Here is a 23,165-nt window from a genome sequence, read left to right as displayed (position 1 = left end):
TGGCAGCTTTCTTTAGGTCTGCCATCTTCTTTCACATTTTCTTCTAAGCTAGGCAGGTATTTTGGTAGGAAGAATGAGGAGAGGCAATATAAACTAAAAGGTACAATTTTAAAGGGGGTGCAGGAACAGAGAGACCTGAGGGTTTACGTACACAAATCTTTGAAGGTGGCAGGACAAGTTGATAAGGCGGTTAAAAAAGCATATGGTGTCCTGGGCTTTATAAATAGAGGTAAGGAGTACAAAAGCAAGGAAGTCATGCTAAACCTTTATAAATCACTGGTTAGGCCTCAGCTGGAGTTTCGTGTCCAATTCTGGGCACCACACTTTTGGAAGGATGTCAAGGCCTTGAAGAGGGTGCAGAAGAGATTTACTAGAATGGTACCAGGGATGAGGGACTTCAGTTATGTGGAGAGATTAGAAAAGCTGGGATTGTTCTCTTTTGAGCAGAGAAGGTTAAGGGGAGATTTGAAAGGCATTCAAAATTTTGAGGGGTTTCGACAGGGCACACAGGGAGAAACCATTTCCACTGGTATGAGTTTCGGTAACCAGAAGGCACAGATTTAAGGTAATTGGCAAAATTACCAGAGGGGAGATGAGAAATTATTTTGTTATGATCTGGAATTCTCTGCTTGAAAGGGTGGAAGAAGCAGATTCAATAGTAAATTTCAAAAGGATATATACTTGAAAAGGAAAAACTTGCAGGGCTATGAGGAAAGAACGAGGGGAGTGGGACCAATTGGATATATGTATCAATGACTTGGATGAAGGAACAGAATGTCTTGTGGCCAGATTTGCTGATGATACAAAGATAGGTGGAAAAGCAAGTTGAGGACACAAAGGGCTCGATATTAGCAGGGCGACGGGTTCTCAGCGGGGGGTCGACTGGGCGCATGAGTAACGTGCCCGGTGAAATTAGTGTGCTGCGCACGCAATCGCAGGCTAATTGGAGCCACTTACCTTTGCTTCTGAGTTTCCCGCTGGTAAGCTGCGCGGTGGGCGGACTGCGCACGTGCAGCAAGGTCTGTCAGCTGGAGGAGCCCTATTTAAAGGGGCAGTCCTCCACTGACTGATGCTGCAGAAAATAGGAATAATTACAGCATGGAGCAGCCCAGGGGGAAGGCTGCTCCCAGGTTTAATGATGCCTCACTCCAGGTCTTATTGGATGGGGTGAGGAGGAGGGGGAGGACAGAGATCTTCCCCCCTGCGGGCGGGGCGGGAGGAAGCGGCCTGCCTCTGCCACCAAGAAGGCCTGGCTCGAGGTGGCAGAGGAGGTCACCAGCATCACCAACATATCGCGCACTTGCATACAGTGCAGGAGGCGCTTCAATCACCTAAGTAGGTCAGCCACAGTGAGTACACTTACTCATTCCCCTCCCCTCCGTCTGCCACATCATTGCCCCCACCCCACATCTCCTTCTGCACTGCCAACACTACTCTATCGCATCACCCCTCACACCCACTCAAAGGTCATCCTTATCTTACCTGCACTTACTCACCTCGCCAGTACTCATCCCGCCACTACCACTCAACCCAATCCTCATACAATCTCATGGCTCTATCTCATACTCACCCTCTTATGCATCTCTTTCACGGTCAGGCTCTCTCAACCTGCCACTACCTGTGCTGCAGCCACAGGGCATGCATCACATATGTGCAGTGTGAAGCGTAAGGCAAACGTGTCGTGAGCATGAAGGGGATGCACAAGGGTGTTTGAGGGTTCGTCATGGTGTTTACCTATATTTAATTTCTGATCAACTCACATTACATATTATATTGTCACCACTACTGCCACGTCTTTGCGAATCTTGTCTGGTTTGTGCAATAATGCCCTTTCCTGAGGATCACTATGGAGACCCACAACTGATGCCACCCATTGTGTCACTGCAGAGTGGGTGTAGGTGTATTTGCAGGGCTCTTTTGTGCAGACGACTGAGAGACATTGGCGATGTCTCCGGTGGCACCCTGGAAGGATGCGGAGGAGAAGTTGTTGAGGGCAGTGGTGACTTTGACAGCGACGGGTAAGAAGATGGTGCTCGGGCCAACCGGGAGCAGCTCGGCATGAAGGAGGCTGCAGATGTCCACGACTACATGTCGAGTGACTCTGAGCCTCCGTGTGCACTGCTGCTCAGAGAGGTCCAGGAAGCTGAGCCTCGGTCTGTGGACCCTGTGGCGAGGGTAGTGCCTTCTGCGCCGCATCTCTCTCTGCGGTTTCCCTCCCTCCTGCTGTGCAGTGGATGTGTCATAGCACTGTATTGTGGGGCTCCATGTGTCAGAGGTGGACGGCATGGCTGGCAAGACTGGTGATGCTGTTCGTCCTCCGAGGAGGTCATGACTGCAGCTACGGCGGCCCCCATCCACCAGATGTACATTTGAGGGGGTCCGCAAGGTAGGTAAATGTGTCTGGACACCGGGGTAAGTGTGCAAGTTTGTGCATTTTATTGTTAGGCAGAGGGTGGTGGAGGCCAAACTTTGTCCAAAGTGACAGAGTGGCCTCCTGCAATGAGTGAGGGTCTCCCCCCACACCTGTCAAATGGACCTTTGCAGCTGCCACAGGCTGATGGCTGCAACACGTCCATTTGAACTGGGAGTGTTTCCCCCAGTACGGGAAACAGTCTCAGTTAATTTCAAAATCCCATCCCTCCTACAATATCAGGTCAATCAGGTCTGTAAACGACCTGAAGTAGCTGTTTAAGTACTTTAAGTGGCACCCCGCCGGCTTTAATTGCTGGCAGAAGTCCCACATGCGGGGGCTGCGCGCGCATGTCAGCGCGTCACGGGAAGTGGACGGGTTGGAGCCGGGTTCCAGACCCGCCCCAGGAATCCCTGATTTTCGCAGCCCCCCCGCCACGAACGCACCTGATCGCAAGTGCGAAAATCGAGCCCAAAGTGTCTGCAAAGGGATATTGACAGGTTAAACGAATGGGCAAAAATTTGGCAGATGGAATATTATGTGGGAAAATGTGAAGTCATCCATTTTGGGAGGAAAAATAAAAAAGCAAAATATTATTTGAATGGAGAAATACTACAAAATGCTGCGGTACAGAGGGATCTGGGTGTCCTCGTACATGAAACACAAAAAGCCAACATACAGGTGCAGCAGGTAATCCGGAAGGCAAACGGAATATTGGCCTTTATTTCTAGGGGTTGGAGTATAAAAGCAGGGAAGTCATGCTACAACTGTACAGGGTGCTGGTGAGATCACACCTGGAGTACTGCGTACAGTTCTGGTGCCCTTGTTTAAGGAAGGACATACTTGCATTGGAGGCAGTTCAGAGAAGGTTCACCAGGTTGATTCTGGGTATGGAAGGGTTGTCTTATGAGGAAAGATTGAACAGGTTGGGTCTATACTCATTGGAGTTTAGAAGAATGAGAGGAGATCTTATTGAAATATACAAGATTCTGAGGGGACTCAATAGGATGGATGCTGAGAGGATGTTACCCCTCATGGGGGAATCTAAAACTAGTGGGCATAGTCTCAGAATAAGGGGTTGCCCATTTAAGACGGAAATGAGAAGGAATTTCTTCTCCCAGAGGGTCGTGAATCTTTGGAATTCTTTATCCCAAAAAGCTGTGGAGGCTGAGTCATTGAATACATTCAAGGCTGAGTTAGACAAATTTTTGATCAGCAAGGGAGTCAAAGGATATGGGGAAAGGGCGGGAAAGTGGAGTTGAGGTAAAAATCAGATCAGCCATGATCTCATTAAATGGCTCGAAGTGCCGAATGGCCTACTCCTGCTCCTATCTCTTATGGTCTTATGGTTAGCTCTTTCAAAGACCCAGCACAGGCACGGTGGGTGAAATACCTCCTTCTGTGCTGTATGATTCTATGATTCTATTGCAGATAGCATTGATTCTGACTGCCACTCTCTCCCGGCCATTTTCCACTGCTCTCCTCTGGAGAGTGCCAATGGACTGCCAACCACAACAGTCCTCCTTCCATCCACCCCATGCAGCAGCACCTCCACCGCTGCCTCTGTAAGTCTGAATGTTCTTGGGCTGGGGTGCTCTGCAACTTCTCCAAAAACACATCTTGCTGTAACGGAAAGTTTCATCAAAACTGCCTGTGCTTCACTTCAAAAGGCTGTTGAAGCCCTTTAAGTAGCAGCGCTCGAAATCCTACCTCTGTGTGAGGACTCTCAGAGGCAACTACAGCGTGGCTGCACCCATCCAGGGAGTGTCCAGTACCTCACACCAGGTTTACTTATCGCCAACTGCTTATCCAAGTCCTCACTTGGGTGGCATTGGTAAGGAGATGTCCCTGCTGTCACTCTGACTTCCTTCCAGGTACTCTGTGACAGTGCAGCATATTCCAGGACCCTCCCTCTCTACAATTGTTTCCCTGTTTGCCAGTAATCAATCTCACAACTTGATCCTGGGTCTCATCGGAAACAGCCCTTCTACCGCATGCTTACTGAATAATGAAGAGAAAGGAGCCAGCACCCGTTGAGCAATACCCCCGCCTGAGTAAGTGCTTTCGGGAAAGCAGAAAAGTAGAATACTTGTGAAAAGCTTCATTTGTATAGGAGCCTGCAACTGGGATTATCCCTCCCTGCTAATCATTGGTGAAGATTGGAAACATTTCAAATCCTTGCTCCTCCCACAGCAATATGTCTGATGCTGGCAGTTGTATCCAATTGCTAATATGTCTAACCCCACACCAGTAGCAGGCTGAAAATATCTTTACCACTGTTGGGAGCGATGACTGCCCAAAACTTCAGTGGAAAATCTAAGCTATAGTGTTTATGGCTCCTGGATTTTGTTTTTAGAAGGTGTGAAATCCCGCTGTTTTCTTCTCAGTCCTTCTTACCTCCCTGGGCCTCGTACAACCTGAGCCATTATTGCTCTTCAGGCAGTGGCTTGCCGATGACTCTCACTCTGGTTCTTCCCACCCCTCCGTTAGCAGATGACTGACTCGTACTCATTGCCTCCCTCCCCACAGCTGTCTGGCTGAGTTCTTCAGCTCAGTGGTATGTGGGACTCCACCTCTACTGTGTCAATACACGTTGACGCAAAGTATGTGCTGCTGCTGAAACTTCAGCGAACTGGCCACTTTGTTTGCCAGTGTGAAGCTAGTAACACTATTAGTGTTGGAAAAGGACATGGAGCAATCTAGAGTAAAAATACATAATTGGAGGAGGGCCAATTTCAATGGGTTGAGAACGGATCTGGCCCGGGTAAATTGTAATCAAAGATTGGCAGGCAAAATTGTAATGGAACAATGGGCGGCCTTTAAAAAGGAGATGGTTCGCGTACAGTCTAGGTACGTTCCCACGAGGAGGAAAGGTAGGGCAACTAAAGCCTGAGCTCCCTGGATGACGAAAGAGAGAGAGAGTAAGATGAAGCAGAATGTATGTCAGGCTGATAATACAAGTAAGAACCAGGCTTAATATAGAAAGTAGAGAGGAGAAGTGAAAAAGGAAATAAGAGGGGCTAAGAGAAAGTACGAGAATAGACTGGCAGTTAATATAAAAGGAATCCAAAAGTTTTCCACAGTCATATAAATAGGGTAGTTAGAGGAGGAGTGGGGCCGATTAGCAACCAAAAAGGAGATCTACGCATGGAGGCAGAGGGCATGGCTGAGGTTCTAAATGAATACTTTGCATCTGTCTTTACTAAGGAAGAAGATGCTGCCAAAGTCACAGTAAAAGAGGAGGTAGTTGAGAAACTGGATGGACTAAAAATTGATAAAGAGGTGGTACTAGAAAGGCTGGCTGTACTTAAAGTAGATAAATCACCCGGTCCGGATGGGATGCAGCCTAGGTTGCTGAGGGAAGCAAGGGTGGAAATTGCGGAGGTGCTGGCCATAATCTTCCAATCATCCTTAGATATGGTGGGTAGTGCCAGAGGACTGGAGAATTGCAAATGTTACACACTTGTTCAAAAAAGGGTGTAAGGATAAACCTGGCAACTACAGGCCAGTCAGTTTAACCTCAGTGGTGGGAAAGCTTTTAGAAACGAATATCCGGGACAAAATTAATAGTCACTTGGACAAGTATGGATTAATATAGGAAAGCCAGCACGGATTTATTAAAGGCAATTCATGTTTAACTAACTTGATAGTTTTTGGTGAGGTAACAGAGAGGGTTAGAGGATGAGACTGGGAAATTAATGGTGGGAAACATGGAGAAGGCAAAAATGCTGAACAAATATTTTGTTTCAGTCTTTACGGTAGAGGACACTAAGAATATCCCAACACTGGACAAACAGGGGGCTCAAGGGGGGGAGGAGCTAAATACGATTAAAATCACTAAGGAATTGGTACTCAGTAAATTAATGGGACTCAAGGCGGATAAATCCCCTGGACCTGATGGCTTACATCCTAGGGTCTTGAGGGAAGTGGCAGTAGGGATTGTGGATGCTTTGGTAATAATTTTCCAAAATTCTGTGGACTCGGCAAAGGTCCCGGCAGATTGGAAAACTGCCAATGTAACACCCTTATTTAAAAAGGGTAGTAGGCAGAAGGCTGGAAATTATAGACCAGTTAGCTTAACATCTGTGGTGGGTAAAATTTTGGAGTATTATTAAGGAGACAGTAGCAGAACATTTGGATAAACATAATTTAATAGGACAAAGTCAGCATGGCTTTACAAAGGGGAAGTCATGTCTGACAAATTTGCTTGAGTTCTTTGAGGATATAACGTACAGGGTGGATAAAGGGGAACCAGTGGACATAGTGTACTTGGACTTCCAGAAGGCATTCGACAAGGTGCCACATAAAAGATTATTGCTCAAGATAAAGAATCACTGGATTGGGAGTAATATTCTGGCATGGGTGGAGGATTGGTTATCTAACAGGAAACAGAGAGTTGGGATAAATGGTTCATTCTCGGACTGGCAACCAGTAGCCAGTGGTGTTCCGCAGGGGTCGGTGCTGGGTCCCCAACTCTTTACAATCTATATTAACGATTTGGAGGAGGGGACCGAGTGTAACATATCAAAGTTTGCAGATGATACAAAGATGGGAGGGAAAGTAGAGAGTGAGGAGGACATAAAAAACCTACAAGGGGATATAGACAGGCTGGGTGAGTGGGCGGAGATTTGGCAGATGCAATACAATATTGGAAAATGTGAGGTTATGCACTTTGGCAGGAAAAATCGGAGAGCAAGTTATTATCTTAAAGGCGAGAAACTGGAAAGTACTGCAGTACAAAGGGATCTGGGGGTCCTCGTGCAAGAAAATCAAAAAGTTAGTATGCAGGTGCAGCAGGTGATCAAGAAGGCCAACGGAATGTTGGCTTTTATTGCGAGGGGGATAGAATATAAAAACAGGGAGGTATTGCTGCAGTTATATAAGGTATTGGTGAGACCGCACCTGGAATACTGCATACAGTTTTGGTGTCCATACTAAAGAAAAGACATACTTGCTCTCGAGGCAGTACAAAGAAGGTTCACTCGGTTAATCCCGGGGATGAGGGGGTGGACATATGAGGAGAGGTTGAGTAGATTGGGACTCTACTCATTGGAGTTCAGAAGAATGAGAGGCGATCTTATTGAAACATATAAGATTGTGAAGGGGCTTGATCGGGTGGATGCGGTAAGGATGTTCCCAAGAATGGGTGAAACTAGAACTAGGGGGCATAATCTTAGAATAAGGGGCTGCTCTTTCAAAACTGAGATGAGGAGAAACTTCTTCACTCAGAGGGTAGTAGGTCTGTGGAATTTGCTGCCCCAGGAAACTGTGGAAGCTACATCATTAAATAAATTTAAAACAGAAATAGACAGTTTCCTAGAAATAAAGGGGATTAGGGGTTACGGGGAGCGGGCAGGAAATTGGACATGAATTTAGATTTGAGATTAGGATCAGATCAGCCATGATCTTATTGAATGGCGGAGCAGGCTCGAGGGGCCGATTGGCCTACTCCTGCTCCTATTTCTTATGTTCTTAATGAGGGCAATGTGGTTGATGGTGCATATGGACTTTCAAAAGGCCTTTGATAAAGTGCCACATAATAGGCTTGTCAGCCCATGGAATAAAAGGGGCAGTGGCAGCATGGATACGAAATTGGCTAAGTGACAGGAAACAGAGAGTAGTGGTGAACAGTTGTTTTTCGGAGTGGAGGAAGGCATACAGTGTTGTTCCCCAGGGGTCCGTACTAGGACCACTGCTTTTTTTGATATATATTAATGACTTGGACTTGGGTGTACAGGGCACAATTTCAAAATTTGTAGATGACACAAAACTTGGGAGTATAGTAAACAGTGAGAAGGATAGTGATAGACTTCAAGAGGACATAGATAGGGTGGTGAAATGGGCAGACATATGGCAGATGAAATTTAATGCAGAGAAGTGCGAAGTGACACATTTTGGTAGGAAGAACGAGGAGAGGTAATATAAACTAAATGGTACAATTCTAAAGAGGGTGCAGGAACAGAGAGACCTGGGGGTATATGTGCACAGATATCGTGTGAGTTGCTCGCACCTCTTAAAGGCAGCCTGCACTTCTTATTTGCAATAAAATAAAATACAGGTCCGCAAGGAGTCTGAGCGGAGATCAGGCATCGCACACGTAAAACTCAAATGCAGGTCCCGTCCCCATGTTTACAGACTGTTATGTTAAAACATTGAATTAAAGTTGCGCACTACTAAATCCTACATCCTCCAATCTGCACGCCAGACCTCACCAATCTGCCGATCTGAGTTTGTACCTGCGAGAGACCATGGTTCTCTGCTGATGCACTAGAGGCCTTGGTGGAAGAGGTGGACAGAAGGAGGGGCATCCTATATCCACGGGGTGGGGGGGGGGGGTCAAAAGGCCCTTCAAACATATGCTCAAGAGGCAGTGGGCGGCAGTAGGGGATGAAGTCAATGCCAGGCACATACCACCACAAACATGGATGCAGTGCAGGAAGAAGTTCAAGGTGAGTGAGGTCAACTGTCAAGTGGCATCTCCCACCAACTGCACCACTAGCCGCATCCACTGCTCCACGCACTACACCCTCCCATCACCCACAGACCAACAAACTTTTTCAATCAGTACTCAACTCTTCCAATCAGATGCTTCCTCTCACCTTCACATATTACCACTGTTGCAAGCCACACACCCACAACTCACACGTCGCACACACTGGCAGACATCACCCAAACATCCTACAGGACACTCACTGACACACGTTCCGCTTTCTTGCTTTAAATTTCTGGATCTGTGCGTGTGAGGTCCCACAGCCAGCCATGTGCAGGCAGGCAGGTCAGCATGAATATTCAATTTAGGCAGAAGCCGGGAGTTCTGGCAGTAATGGCTGTCTGCTACAAGCGGGTGGGATGTCCTGCAATATACCATTCTCGCCAAAACTGGTATTTTTCCTAAATTGTTGGCATATCTCATTTTTATTGAAAATCCTGGTTTAAGTAGATATTTTTTTGGATAGGTTTAATATCGCAATAATGAAGCTACTCTTGGCTATTGCGTAACTTTCATATGTCGGGTGTACGTTTTAGCGTTCTGGCTGTACAATTTCACTCATTGTCAGCTTGGCTCAATTGGTAGCACCCCTGCCTCCCACTCAGAAGGTTGCGGACTTCTACATCCAATCTATCTAATTTAATGCCCACATGAAAGGGAAAACATCCAAAGACAAGCGAGAAGAAAAGCATGTAAAAGTTTGCCTCAATAAATGTAAGAAGGTGCATTCGGTTTAGTATAAAGGTAAATTAACAAGTACAAGCTTTTTTATTAATGATAATAAACCCAATCGTGAGTTTTATTCTCAGTGGATATCTGCGCACGCACAGTTTTCTTTGACTTTCTGAAATTACAATCGATGTAAAATGTCTTAAAATTCTTAGGGCTTAAGAGAAGCTCTAGCCTTTTCGAAAACCTCCTTCCGAATCTTTGGATAACTGGGGTGATCCTTCAGCACCTGGAAAATGGGAAGATGAAACAATCAAGAATAAGGGCCCATAGATATAACATTAAATGTAAGAGATTTAGAACTGAGGCCAGGAGAAACTTTACACAGAGTTGTGAGGCGGTGGAATTCACTTAGTGGATTAGTGGTTGAGGCAGAAACTATATCAATATTCAAGATTAGATTGGATGAGGAAAAGGGGTTGAAGGGATATGGGAACAGGGTGGGTAAAGGTGATTAGAATTATTTTCTCAGGTAGAGGGTAAACGCCGACACGGAGCGGTTGGGCCGATTGGCCTGTTACTGTGTTGTAACTTTTATGTATTTCTATGTGGAGATGAAAACTTAGCTTCTGTATGATGTTGGGGGTGAAATTCACACCCTGCACTTTCCCTTCCATTAAAGTCGATGGAAAGCAAATTCAGGCAGGGTAAATAACGGGCATCCAATCTGCTACTGGCCATTTTGTGCCCTTGCCGAAGTTGAATTTCACCTCCAGTGTGTTTAATTGAATTTTCAATAGCTCACTGAACTCTGGGAGGGTTCCCATAGCCTGGAAGGAGGCTAATGTAGTCCCCATCTTTAAAAAAGGAGACAGGACGGACCTGGGTAACTATAGCCCCATTAGTTTGACCGGTAATAGGAAAGATGCTTGAGGGAATCATTAGGGATGCAATATATGATTACTTAGATAGAGAGGGACATAGAATCATAGAATTATAGAAAATTTACAGCACAGAAGGAGGCCATTTGGCCCATCGTGTCTGCGCCGGCCGAAAATGAGCCACCCAGCCTAATCCTACTTTCCAGCACTTGGTCCGTAGCCCTGTAGGTAGTGGCACTTCAGGTGCACATCCAGGTACTTTTTAAATGAGTTGAGGGTTTCTGCCTCTATCTCCCTTTCAGGCAGTGAGTTCCAGATCCCCACCACTCTCTGGGTGAAAAAGTTTTTCCTCAGCTCCCCTGTAATCCTTCTACCAATCACTTTAAATCTATGCCCCGTGGTTATTGACCTCTCTGCTAAGAGAAATAGGTCCTTCCTATCCACTCTATCTAGGCCCCTCATAATTTTGTACACCTCAATTAAATCACCCCTCAACCTCCTCTGTTCCAAAAAGAACAACCCCAACCCCATCTAATCTTTCCTCATAGCTAAAATTCTCCAGTCCTGGCAACATCCTCGTAAATCTTCTTTGTACCCTCTCTAGTGCAATTACATCCTTTCTGTAATGTGGTGACCAGAACTGTACAGTGTTCAAGCTGTGGCCTAGCCAGTATTTTATACAGTTCCAGCATAACCTCCCTGCTCTTATATTCTATGCCTCGGCTAATAAAGGAAAGTATTCCATATGCCTTTTTAACCACCTTATCCACCTGTCCTGCTACCTTCAGGGATCTGTGGACATGCACTCCAAGGTCCCTCACTTCCTCTACACCTTTCAATATCCTCTCATTTATTGTGTACTCCCTTGCCTTGTTTGCCCTCCCCAAATGCATTACCTCACACTTCTCCGGATTGAATTCCATTTGCCACTTTTCTGCCCACCTGACCAGTCCATTGATATCTTCCTGCAGTCTACAGCGTTCCTCCTCACTATCAACCACACGGCCAATTTTTGTATCATCTGCAAACTTCTTAATCATGCCCCCTATATTTAAGTCCAAATCATTAATATATATCACAAAAAGCAAGGGACCTAGTACTGAGCCCTGCGGAACCCCACTGGAAACAGCCTTCCAGTCACAAAAGCACCCATCGACCATTACCCTTTGCTTCCTGCCACTGAGCCAATTTTGAATCCAACTTGCCATTCTCCCTTGGATCCCATGGACTTGTACTTTTTTGACCAGTCTGCCATGTGGGACCTTGTCAAAAGCCTTGCTAAAATCCATGTAGACTACATCAAATGCATTACCCTCATTGACCCTCCTTGTTACCTCCTCAAAAAATTCAATCAAGTTAGTCAGACATGACCTTCCCTTAACAAATTCATGCTGACTGTCCTTGATTACTCTGTGCCTTTCTAAGTGACAGTTTATCCTGTCCCTCAGAATTGATTCCAATAATTTGCCCACCACCGAGGTTAGACTGACTGGCCTGTAATTACTCAGTCTATCCCTTGCTCCCTTTTTAAACAACGGTACAATGTTAGCAGACCTCCAATCCTCCGGCACCATGCCTGTATCCAGTGAGGATTGGAAAATGATGGTCAGAGCCTCCGCTATTTCCTACCTTACTTCTTTTAACAGCCTGGGATACATTTCATCCGACCCTGGTGATTTATCTACTTTTAAAGAGGCTAATCCCCTTAATATTTCCTCTCTCACTAAGTTTATCCCATCCAATATTTCACACCCCTCCTCCTTAACTACAATGTCTACATCATCCCTCTCTTTTGTGAAGACAGATTCAATGTATTCATTAAGAACCATACCCACATCTTTCGCCTCCACACATAGGTTACCATTTTGGTCTCCAATAGGCCCTACTCTTTCCTTAGTTATCCTCTTGCAATTAATGTATTTATAAAACATCTTTGGGTTTTCCATAATTTTACTTGCCAATATTTTATCATGCCTTCTCTTTGCTTTCCTAATTTCCTTTTTAATTTCACCCCTGCACTTTTTATACTCCTCTAGGCTTTCTGTAGTATTGAGTTCTCGGTGTCTGACATAAGCTTTCCTTTTCCGCCTTATCTTACCCTGTGCGCACCTTGACATATTAGGGAAACCCAAAATGGCTTCAAAAAAAGGTCATGTCTTACAAATTTGATTATATTTTTTGAAGACGTCACGAAGATGGTGGATGAGGGAAACCCAGTAGACAATGTCTACATAGACTTCCATAAAACGTTTGACAAGGTACCGCACAAGAGGCTTCGCTACAAAATCGAAGCCTTTGGTATTAGTGGTAATATATTGAGCTGGATTGAGAACTGGCTAGAAGGCCATAGGCAGAAAGTAGTTGTAGATGGACATGTATCTGTTTGGAGATCGGTCACCAGTGGTGTCCCGCAGGGATCGGTGTTGGGTCCGTTGCTGTTTACTATTTTTATTAATGATCTAGATGTAGGTGTAGGGGGCACGATCTGCAAATTTGCAGATGATACTAAGATTTGTGCAAGTGTCAGGACTGTAGATGATGCTCAACTACATCCGGCGTAAAGAAGCATAGACTTAGGGGTGATCTGATCGAGATTTATAAGATGATGAAGAGAATAGATTGTGTTCGAGTTGAAAGTTTGTTCCAATTAAATAGATTAGGGAGAACCAGGGGTCACAATTTTAAGTTGTATAAGGCCAGATCTAGGTTAGATGTCAGGAGGTGGTTCTTTTCCCAGAGAACAGTGGATCCCTGGAATATGCATGGATGTTGATACGTTGAATTCCTTCAAGTGAGAGCTGGACCTGTTTCTAGCAGGGGCGGAGATCACCTTGTACAAAAAGTAGGTAATGTAATACATAGAATTATCGGGGCCAGAGTGATCTCCTGGACTAGTTTTGATCGCCTAGGCGGGGGTCGGAGAGGAATTTCCCAGATTTTTTTTTCTCCAAATTGGCCTGGGTTTTTATCTGGGTTTTTTTGCCTCTCCCAGGAGTTCATATAGTTTTGAATGGGGTGGAGAGTGTGTTATGATACACAAGGTATCACAATTGTTTGGGACAGGCTGAATGGACCAGAGGGTCTTTTCCTGTCCGTCATTGTTCGTATGAATGTTTTAGGAAGCTGACTGTATTTTTGATTTGTATTATTGTTAATGACCGGCTTCTGAGAAAATCAGCCTATGTAGAAGTCTCCAAAAGCCATCTCATATGTTAACTGCATAGCATGAATCATTTGTGCACAGGAAAGGAAACATACAAAATTTCCTGGAACAGATGATTTCGGCACCTAACATGTTAAAAAGTGAAGGTTGCACGCAATCTATTCTGGGTTCTGGAAATTGGCTAGAAGAAGGTTTACATCACCATCCTCATGTTTCAGTTTCAGTCAACATCGAATTTTACAGCACAGAATGAGGCCGTTGTAAAAATCATGAGCAGCATATGCCTTAGTTTCAAATATGTGCTCCCTTTGGGTGGGGTTCCCTGTTGGTATCATGAAGTCATAAAATTATCCCTTATTAACATCTGCTTTAGGAGTTACAAGAAAAAGTATTTGGATTTTATTTTGTGTAAGCAATGCGTATTACATCAAAGGCTGTAGTATATCAAAGACTTTTAGAAAAAGGCTCTTCTGTGCTACCAAGGTAATAAAATCCAACTACAGCTTTTTAGAAAATAAATACATTTTTGTTTAAAACCTCTTCATATAATACAAACCTTGTGGCAAATGTCGATTGCATGCATGTACATTTTTGCTTTCAGGTAGTTGAAAGCGAGTTTGTAACCTACACAGAAAAAAGAGAAAGATAGAGAGACTATTAGAATTATCAGAGATCTTCATTTATCCTCTATTCAAATTTAGAATTATAGAATGATACGGCACAGAAGGAGGCCATTCGGTCCATCATGCCTGTACCGGCTCTTTGAAAGAGCTATCCTATTAGTCCGACTCCCCTGCTCTTTCCCCATAGCCCTGCAAATAAAAATCCAATTAAGTGAGAGGACTGAGTGATGCAGCAGATTGGTACACCTTCCACCCCAGACTCATTTCATCAACGTTTCTTTTCATGGTTGGCTGTAAAGGTCCTGGTTAAACCCAGTACTGACACTCTGCTCATCTACAGTGCTAATTTGGCTGTAATTAGGCACCATGGGCACTCGCCACCAGAGACCAATAGGATGGTGTGGTGTGAAAAAAGGAAAATGTCACGTTGGCTACAGTGTAGGGTGATTTTTCTGAGGTTGGCACCTGTCGGAGCTGGGCAGAGGGGAGTTTTTAATTTTGCAGCCGGCAGTGCTGTACCTGGGAGTGTCCGATGCTGATACCTGGCACCAAAATGGAAAAAAAGGCCCTCCCTCCCCACAAACAACCAACATCACATTCAAAAAACTCACCAAAAAAAAGTAATAAAACAGAGGTTAAGACAAAATGACGAACTGAAATTGACATATTTCTGTCAATGCATCATTTGCATGCCTGACTCTTACCCCTCACTTCACTGATTAGTAATTTAAGTTCAAACAATGAACCCAAATAGTTTAACTACAGAAGTTCAAAAGTAACCATATAAGTTAAAAACTAAGCAACTGGTTAAATTATTGTAATAAAGTGTGCCATGCTACTTTACCCATGTGATGGTGCTAAATGATGACTGGGATTCTAAACACAAAGTGATCCAAATCTTTTCCTTATCATGGCTATGGTGACCTACTAGTTACGGTACTGGACTAGCAAGCCAGAGGGCTTGAGTTCAAATCCCACTAGGGCACATTGTGAAACTGAATTCAATAAATCTGGTTATTTGTGGGCTAACACCAGAAAACTGACCAGGAAGGTTGTCATAAAAACCCAACTGGTTCACTCATGTCCCTCCTTCAGGGAAGGGAACTAGCTGCCCTTACCTGGTCTGGCCTACATGTAACACTAGTTCCACTCTATGGCAAATAGGGATGGATAATAAATGCCGCCACATCCAAAAAGAAATATTAAAAAATGTTTGTGTGACTTATCCATTTTAAGTTTAACATCTCATCCAAAAAAATGCATCTGCAGTGCACAAGCGATGGAACTGAAGAGGCCCGCCAAAGGTAAGTGTCAAATTATTTTTGAGGGCCTTTGTAGGGGGTGGTGGTGTGTGTCAGCTTCGCCTCTGACTTCTGAGCAGTTCGAATCGCTCCCACTCCCTGGACTTGGACTTATTTGGGGGTTGTGACAAAGTGTAGCAGACAACTGGTTTTGGTGCAAGAAACTTTGATCTTTATTCAAGAGAGAAAATACAACACAACAATCTTAACACACTGATAAAATGGGGAACACTTCGGTACACACGAGGGAAATTACAGTACAAAGATATCTCACCCCTCGCAATCCCACTGTACTAGTTAAGTTAGACTCTAAAGGGCCAGAGATAATGCTCATCAAACGAATCCTTGACAGTAATTCACCCTGAGGTAAGTCAGAAATAGATTGTAGAGTGGAAACTTTGCGGATCTTCGGTTTTCTCCCGAGTTGGTTTTCTTTGGTCGTGGTGGCCCAATATTATCCGGTTGGTTGGTGGCAATATTCGGTTGGTTGTTTCGTAAGGCCCTTGTTGCCGCGAGGTGTCTGATGGTCACTGGGGCTGTTGCTCTGGTTTCTTCTTGTGTGTCGGCCTGCTTCTAGAGCTGCTGACCTTCCCTGTCGAACTGCTTTCCTGTTGCCCCCTCGCCTTGGTGTTCGCTGGAAGTTGCTCTTCCTTCCAGAGACAGGCAGAACAAGACAAGCAGTACACAAACGCCAGCAAGAACCAGAGAGAGAGAGCGAGAGAGAGAGGTTTTGAGTTTCCACTTCTATATCCCCCTCTTACAATGGTCTTCGTCACTTAAAAAAAGGCTTCATGTCTGTTTAAACAGTTCTTACAAAGTCCTTAAGAATCTTTCATGGCTTTTTGATGGTCCCTCATCATGTTGCAATTGCTTCTCGCGATGGGTCATTGTTAATTCCGATTTTTAGAGCTTGTCACACAAGGCTTCCTTTTGTATCCAACGTCCTAGGTGCTGATCGGTTTTGCTTTAAAACAAAGACATGGCCCCACCATGTCTGGAGCAGTTGCCTCTTTCAATGGCAGTGAGTGTTGACCACCTGCTGTAGGTTTTGCATTAAAACAGAGACATGTCTGAAGCAGTAATTCTCCCACATTCCACTGTGTGGGTTGTGGATTCATCTAGTGACCTCTCACCTATCCTTCCATCTTAGGATTTTAGTCAAGGGCCAAAGTTTTTCCACACTCAGGGAAAAGGTGAATTTCTTTAGGGTTTTTCTCCGAGTTTTGGGGGATCTGTGAATTTTGAGAATCTTACACCTTGGAGAAGCAGGTGCTCCTTCCGAGGCCAACAAAAATAATCTGGGCCGCTGCCGCCCGGCGAACAACCTCCTCCCACCCTTCAACTTACTTGGCTGGCGTCTGCCACCGGTGAGCTGCACCGGGACGCCTGCCAAATTTAAATGGGGCAGGGCCTCCTTTGCCACCAGAACGGCTGGCCGACTGACCAGCGCGCTTCCACAGGTCGGTCGCCCAAAAGTTGAAATAGACCCGAAGTGATTCAAGCTGAATGACCACCACCACTTTCTCAGGACAAGTAGGGATGGGAAATAAAATTGTGGCTTTCCCACAATTAGTCTCGGCAGAGCTGGTAGGTAGCAAATGAGTGGCTGCAGTTTGCAGTTATCGCCACGGCACCAGAAACAGAGTTTAAGGAAAAAGAATGCATCAGGGGAATAGTATAAAAGAAAGAACTTGCATTTAGATAGTGCCTTTCACAATCTCAGGATGTCCCAAAGAGCTTTACAGCCAATGAAGCACTTGTGAAATGTAGTCACTGTTGTAATGTAGGACAATGTGGCAGCCAATTTGCACACAGCAAGGTCCCATAAACAGCAATGAAATAATGACCAGATAATCTGTTGTTTTTAATTATGTTGATTCAGGGAATAAATATTGGCCAGGACACCAGGGGGAATTCCCCTGCTCTCTTCGAAGTAGTGCCATGGGACCTTTTACATCCCCCGAGCGGGCCTTGGTTTAACGTTTCATCGGAAAGCCACCATCCCTGACAGTGCAGCACTCCCTCAGTACTGCACTGGACTGTCAGCCTACATTATGGAGGGGCTGAATGTGACAGACAGACTCAAATTGAGGCCTGCTCTCCTCAGTTTTGATGTGCTTGCTTTTCCCAGCAGCTTAGTGTGGGGAGCGCCTTTAAGTTCTCTGTTGGTAAAATGGTCCCAATCACTCTTTAATTCTGCTTTAGAACGAGTAATTTTTCTTATTGCATCTTGCTGTAAATAATGTGCCACTGATTTTCCACAGTAATCATACCCAATAGCCTCTTCAATCTATATTACTGGCGATCTTTTCCATCATTAAGATCATTATGAAAAATAATGGATGGCAGTGGATGAGTAAAATGCTGTCAATGTTCTGTCAGAACACAGACAATGTCCATATGCCATTTGAATCAAAATTAATGTGTCACTTTGTATCTGTTGTATTTTTCCAAATATTCCCATTTTGGATCAATCTGGATTCTGAATTGGACGTTATCTTTTCCTATTTCGGGTGGCAACAGTGATAAGTGTTGTGACATTCCTGCACCTGTCCCTAGAACTGTTTGTAATGCCAACAAATCTGAGTCCAAAAGTCAAATTCAGGGATCTGGAAAAACTGGAGTTCCAATCTGACAATATCAAATTCCCTGGTTTAAATTTCCTGACATGTACCTAGTTCTGTTTTCCCATGATATTATCATTGACGCTGTCCATGCTACTAATTTAAAATTGCCAGTTAACAGCAAGAGATGTATCAGCTCACCAATGGCAGGGCTTGCCTCATTGCTGCACTTCCAGGCCAACTTGTAGTTTGTAACTGCATCCATGTAGGACTGCTCCTTCTCCATGATAAACCCCATGTATTCGTATGCCTTACAACAAGACTGGACAAATAAAAAAGGAACTGAGATTTGTTTACAATGAGATTTAAAGAAGTAAAGAAAGAACTTGCATTATGCAGCGCCTTTCACGACCTCAGGACGTCCCAAAGCGCTTCACAGCTAACAAAGTACTTTTGAAGTGTAGTCACTGTTGTAATGAAGGGAAGTACAGCTGCTATTTTTGTGCACGACAAATTTAAGATAAAATAAACCAATATAAACCAGAGTGATTTCCTGGTCTAGTTTCGATCGCCTAAGGGGGGGGTCGGAGAGGAATTTTCCAGATTTCTTCCCCCTAATTGGCCGATTGAAAGAAGAGATATTTTAATGTTCCTTTTATCTGTGTTATTGCCTCTCCCAGGAGATCACATGGCTTTCAGGTGGGGTGGGGTGGGTGGGGTGGGGAGTGTATATATTGTGATGCACAAGGCATTGCAGTTGTGTGGGACAGGCTGGATGGACCAAAGGGTCTTTCCCAGTCTGTCATTGTTCGTATGTTTGTAAACAAGAATAAGCAAGGTACTTTGAAAATATGCGTTAGACCAACTTTAAATCCAGCCAATTCATGGTAAGACCAAATTCAAATTTTTTAAAGAAAACCATATTTATATTAGGAGCTTTCTGTTGCTAATTGATTCACAACCATGTTTCTTGATTACATTATGTACTGTTAACATAACATGGAATCACTAATGAAGTCCCATATTGTTGGATGAATAGGTATACTTCATTTTGTTCGGTGTATTAGGTGACGTACAGGGTGCAGTGGAAGGAAATGAATAAGGACAGATATGATGTGGAAGGTAGTTATGGGATGCCAGAAACCCCCACCCACCTCTGGATCGCTCTAACCATCTTGCTTCAGCAAGTAAAAGTTTGAAAACTTTTGTTTATATAGAACGGAACTTTGGGTAATGACACCATCTGTAAGATAGTTCTGGAAGCAAGAGAAGACGTGAGTATTTTTGGACTCATACAGGATGGTATTTCTGCAAGTTGCAAATGCAGCGTCTTTTTGTGTCCCTGCTATAAACGTGGATAGCTGGCTTAACTACAAGCAACTTTTGTGGTACTGCTCTAGTCGTGATCTTGTAGGATTAACAGCAGGACCACATCTCTTTGATATTGTAAAGGATAGACTCTAGTAAGCTAGCGCCAACGAGTTCACCAATTTCCTTTGGGCTGTGCTAAGTTCAGGAGCAACAGACATGATTGCGGATAGGTACGAAGGTCACTAATTTCAATCAAATGCAGCAACCCCAGTTCACAGGGACCCCTTCAAACTGATGGGCTAAAGGGAGAACCAGCTCCTTAGATATAACTTTTGAGAATCTTAGCACCAATACCATCATGGCCATTACGTTTACTGGATTGAACGTTTGAAGGGTTCACCCTACTAGCTCTTAATGTTCAATTGTGTAGAGCCTTGGCCAGACCCCATCTGGAGCACTGTGTTCTGTTTTCGGCATTGCACCCCAGGAAGGATATATTGGATGCAGTGCAGATTCATCAGAATAATACCTGGGCTTAGAGGGTTAAATCACGAGGATAAGTTGCATAAACATGGCTTGCATTTCCTTGAGTATAGAAAGATGATTTGATCGCGGTTAAAAGGAATGTTAAAAGGATTCGATTGGGTAGATAGAGTGAAACTATTTCCTCTGATGGGAGAATCAAGAATGAGGGGACATAATCTTAAAATTAGCTAGGCCATTTAGGAGGGAAATTAGGAAACACTTTTTCACACAAAGGGTAGTAGCAATCTGGAATTCTCACCTCCAAAATGCTGGGACAATTGGAGCTTTCAAGACTGAGATCGATAGACTTCTGTTAGGTCAGGGTATCAAGGGACATGGAGCTTAAGGCAGGTAAATGGAGTTAAGGTACAGATCAGCCATGATCTAATTGAATGGCGGAGCTTGCTCGAGAGGCTGAATGGCCTAATCCTGTTCCTATGTTCCTATCTCCAAGCCTGTTATCAATATTTATTTCACAAAGATGCACATACCTTTCACAACTGTACAGATAAACTAGGTGTTTTCAGATTGTTCCTTAATGAGGACGGTATTGGGCACACTTTTATTAATTTTACCAGCACCAGCTCACCTGATTGTACTGCAAGCAGCGTTTCAACAATTCCGTTGCAAGGTCATATTTTCCTGCTTTAATGTAAATATCAGCCAGCAGAAGCCAGCTCTTCTCGAACTCCTCAGCATCCTTCAAATTCCAATTTATTCTTGTTATTCTTTTCAGCTGGTTCCTTGCCCGAGGAATCAGCTTCAGGACCATGCAGGCTTGAGCTACAGCCAGGAGTGAAGGCACGTGGTCTTTCTAAAAAAATGTTTAAAAATTCGGAAGAAGCAATGCCATAAAATATTAGCAAGGATGATAGATAATATTTCACATCATTATTGAGTTATAATCAACAGAAAGAAACAAATCTTTGATCTATGTTCTGATTGTTGAGATGTGCTATTAAGCAAAAAAAAAGTGCCATTGAGCACAAACACAATGATTTCAAGTATTACCTGCCAAGTTACTCCGATGGAGCAATTAGTAAAGGCATATAAACCAGAAGGTCCCCAGTTGCAAAGACTAGGCTTGTATTCCCTTGAGTATAGAAGATTAAGGGGTGAACTAATTGAGGTGTTTAAGATGATTAAAGGATTTGATAGTGTAGAAAGAGAGAAACTATTTCCTCTGGTGGGAGAGTCCAGAACAAGGGGGCATAACTTTAAAATTATAGTGAGGCCGTTCAGGGGTGATGTCAGGAGGCAGGGGTGATGTCAGGAGGCACTTCTTCACACAAAGGGTAGTGGAAATCTGGAATTTTGTCGCCGAAAAACCTGTTGAGGCTGGGGGGATCAATTGAAAATTTCAAAGCTGAGATTGATAGATTTTTGTTCGGCAAGGGTATTAAGAATTATGGAACCAAGACAGGTGGATGGAGTTAAGATACAGATCAGCTATGATCTCACTGAATGGAGGAACAGGCTCGAGGGACTGAATGGCCTCCTCCTGTTCCTATGTTCCTAGGTCCCAAGTTCAATTTCTGGTCTGTGTCGAATTAGCTCATCTCAGTCTGGTTCGCACTATAATTGGCCTCAGGGCCCCTGAGCTAAAGAAAAGGAAATCAGCCAAGATGGTGACTGCTACTGATTGCTATCCAGTGACCCCTGCTGGAATATGTGTGAGTGTGCGCGTGTGTTTTGGCTGTGTGTTTGAGATTGTGTTTTTGTTTGTTTGTGTGTGTGTTTTGTGTGTATGAGAGAGTGGGTGTGTGTTTTTGTGTGTGTGTGAGATTGTGTTTTTGTTTGTTTGTGTGTGTGAGATTGTTTGTTTGTGTGTTTTGTGTGTGTACGTGTGTGTGTGTGTTGAGTGATTATTCTCATGATCTGATATTCTGCGACACCCATGGAACTGTACCCCAGCGCCAATTAATGCATGCAAGAGATGAGGAGGAGAGAAAAGTGGCAAAACAAATCATTAGAATATGAGGAACAAAAGTCTCCAGTTGCTAGTACTGTATCTCATTAAAGTGCATTAACATTTACACAGTGGTTTTTAACGCAAGATGCTGTTTAATAAATGAATACTAAATGGTTGACTTTCAAACTAAAATTGGTGGGGGATCTAATAAAGCGTACTAACTACTTTCTATTGCTTGTCACCGAGCTGTGAACTGAGTTGGCCTCCATGGCCTTCCATGTTATCGCTACTGCAATGCACACCTTAGCTGCGGCCATTTCTGTGAATACGTCAAGGGCCTTTTCCACGTTGGATCGATCATTAGTGGCCATCAGGCAGATGTTCTGCAGCAATATCCGTTGCTCCTGTTCTTGCTGTGTTTGAGGATGATACTCTTTCAGCAGCTTCTCTGCTGTCCTTATTGCAAGCTGGTCTGTCTCCTTCTTTTCAGTCAACTCTCCACTGTTCCATTTTTTAAAAAATTATTAAGAGGAAAAAAAAGACACATTTAACAATTTTCAGAAACTTCAGCCTAGATATTACTGATGGTGATATTAGGGAATGAATGCTTAGTGCGTTTGTATGACATTCCCTATTTTAGCAGAGGCGTTGACTCATAGGAACAAAGGAGCACGAGTAGGCCATTCAGTCCCTCGAGCCTGTTCCACTGATCTCATTGCAACTCATTTAAAATGAACAGGTGAATGCCTGTTTAAAACAGCTGACAGGCGAATATTATAGGATCACTTTAATTCCTAGGCTACAGTAATCTATAACTTATATAAGTTATATATATAACTTGTATAACATATATATGTGTATATAAGTTCCATATGATGTGAGATTCCTCTTCAAATCACTATCCAAAGACCCCGTATGGGAAGTGTGCAAACGTGAACACCAGACGAGGACAGGGCCAAACTTAGCTGTAACTCTCTCCACAGTCTGATAAGTTGTTGACACAAGGCTTACACGTATATAACGGTCCTTTGGGTGATGTACTTTGGATGCCTGTGGTTGTAGCCCAGTGAGGGAGCCAATGGGGGTAGATTTTGACTTTCTGCGATAGTGTAAAACAGGTGATAACGAGTAAAACGGATTTTTATTTCCGTTAACTTTAATGGAAATAAAAACCGGGAGAGATGTAAAACGGGCTGCAGATTTGCTATCACCCATGTTACTCTATCGCACAAAGTCAAGATCTACCCCAATGTCTTTGGGAGAGGACGAAATTGAAAAAGAAACATATCCTGTACCGTTATTGTGATTTTGATTCA

The 23,165-nt window shown here is 44.0% G+C and overlaps 1 protein-coding gene across 1 annotated transcript in view; it reads right to left on the bottom strand.

Annotated features, from left to right (window-relative positions):
* Positions 1–9,726: 9,726 nt before the first annotated feature.
* The window catches only part of LOC137299329 (tetratricopeptide repeat protein 21B-like), a 130,161-nt gene continuing 116,722 nt past the window's right edge, over positions 9,727–23,165 (bottom strand). The window contains exons 25-29 of the mRNA XM_067967987.1: positions 22,152–22,350; positions 20,527–20,751; positions 18,303–18,423; positions 14,170–14,237; positions 9,727–9,858 (exon numbers count right to left, since the gene is read on the bottom strand). Coding sequence (XP_067824088.1) covers positions 9,781–9,858; positions 14,170–14,237; positions 18,303–18,423; positions 20,527–20,751; positions 22,152–22,350 — 691 coding nt within the window. The 3' untranslated portion in view covers positions 9,727–9,780. The remainder of the gene's footprint in view (positions 9,859–14,169; positions 14,238–18,302; positions 18,424–20,526; positions 20,752–22,151; positions 22,351–23,165) is intronic.

Source organism: Heptranchias perlo, chromosome 2, assembly GCF_035084215.1.
Source record: "Heptranchias perlo isolate sHepPer1 chromosome 2, sHepPer1.hap1, whole genome shotgun sequence".
Classification (NCBI taxonomy): Eukaryota; Metazoa; Chordata; class Chondrichthyes; order Hexanchiformes; family Hexanchidae; genus Heptranchias; species Heptranchias perlo.
This window is presented reverse-complemented; position numbering and strand designations above follow the sequence as displayed.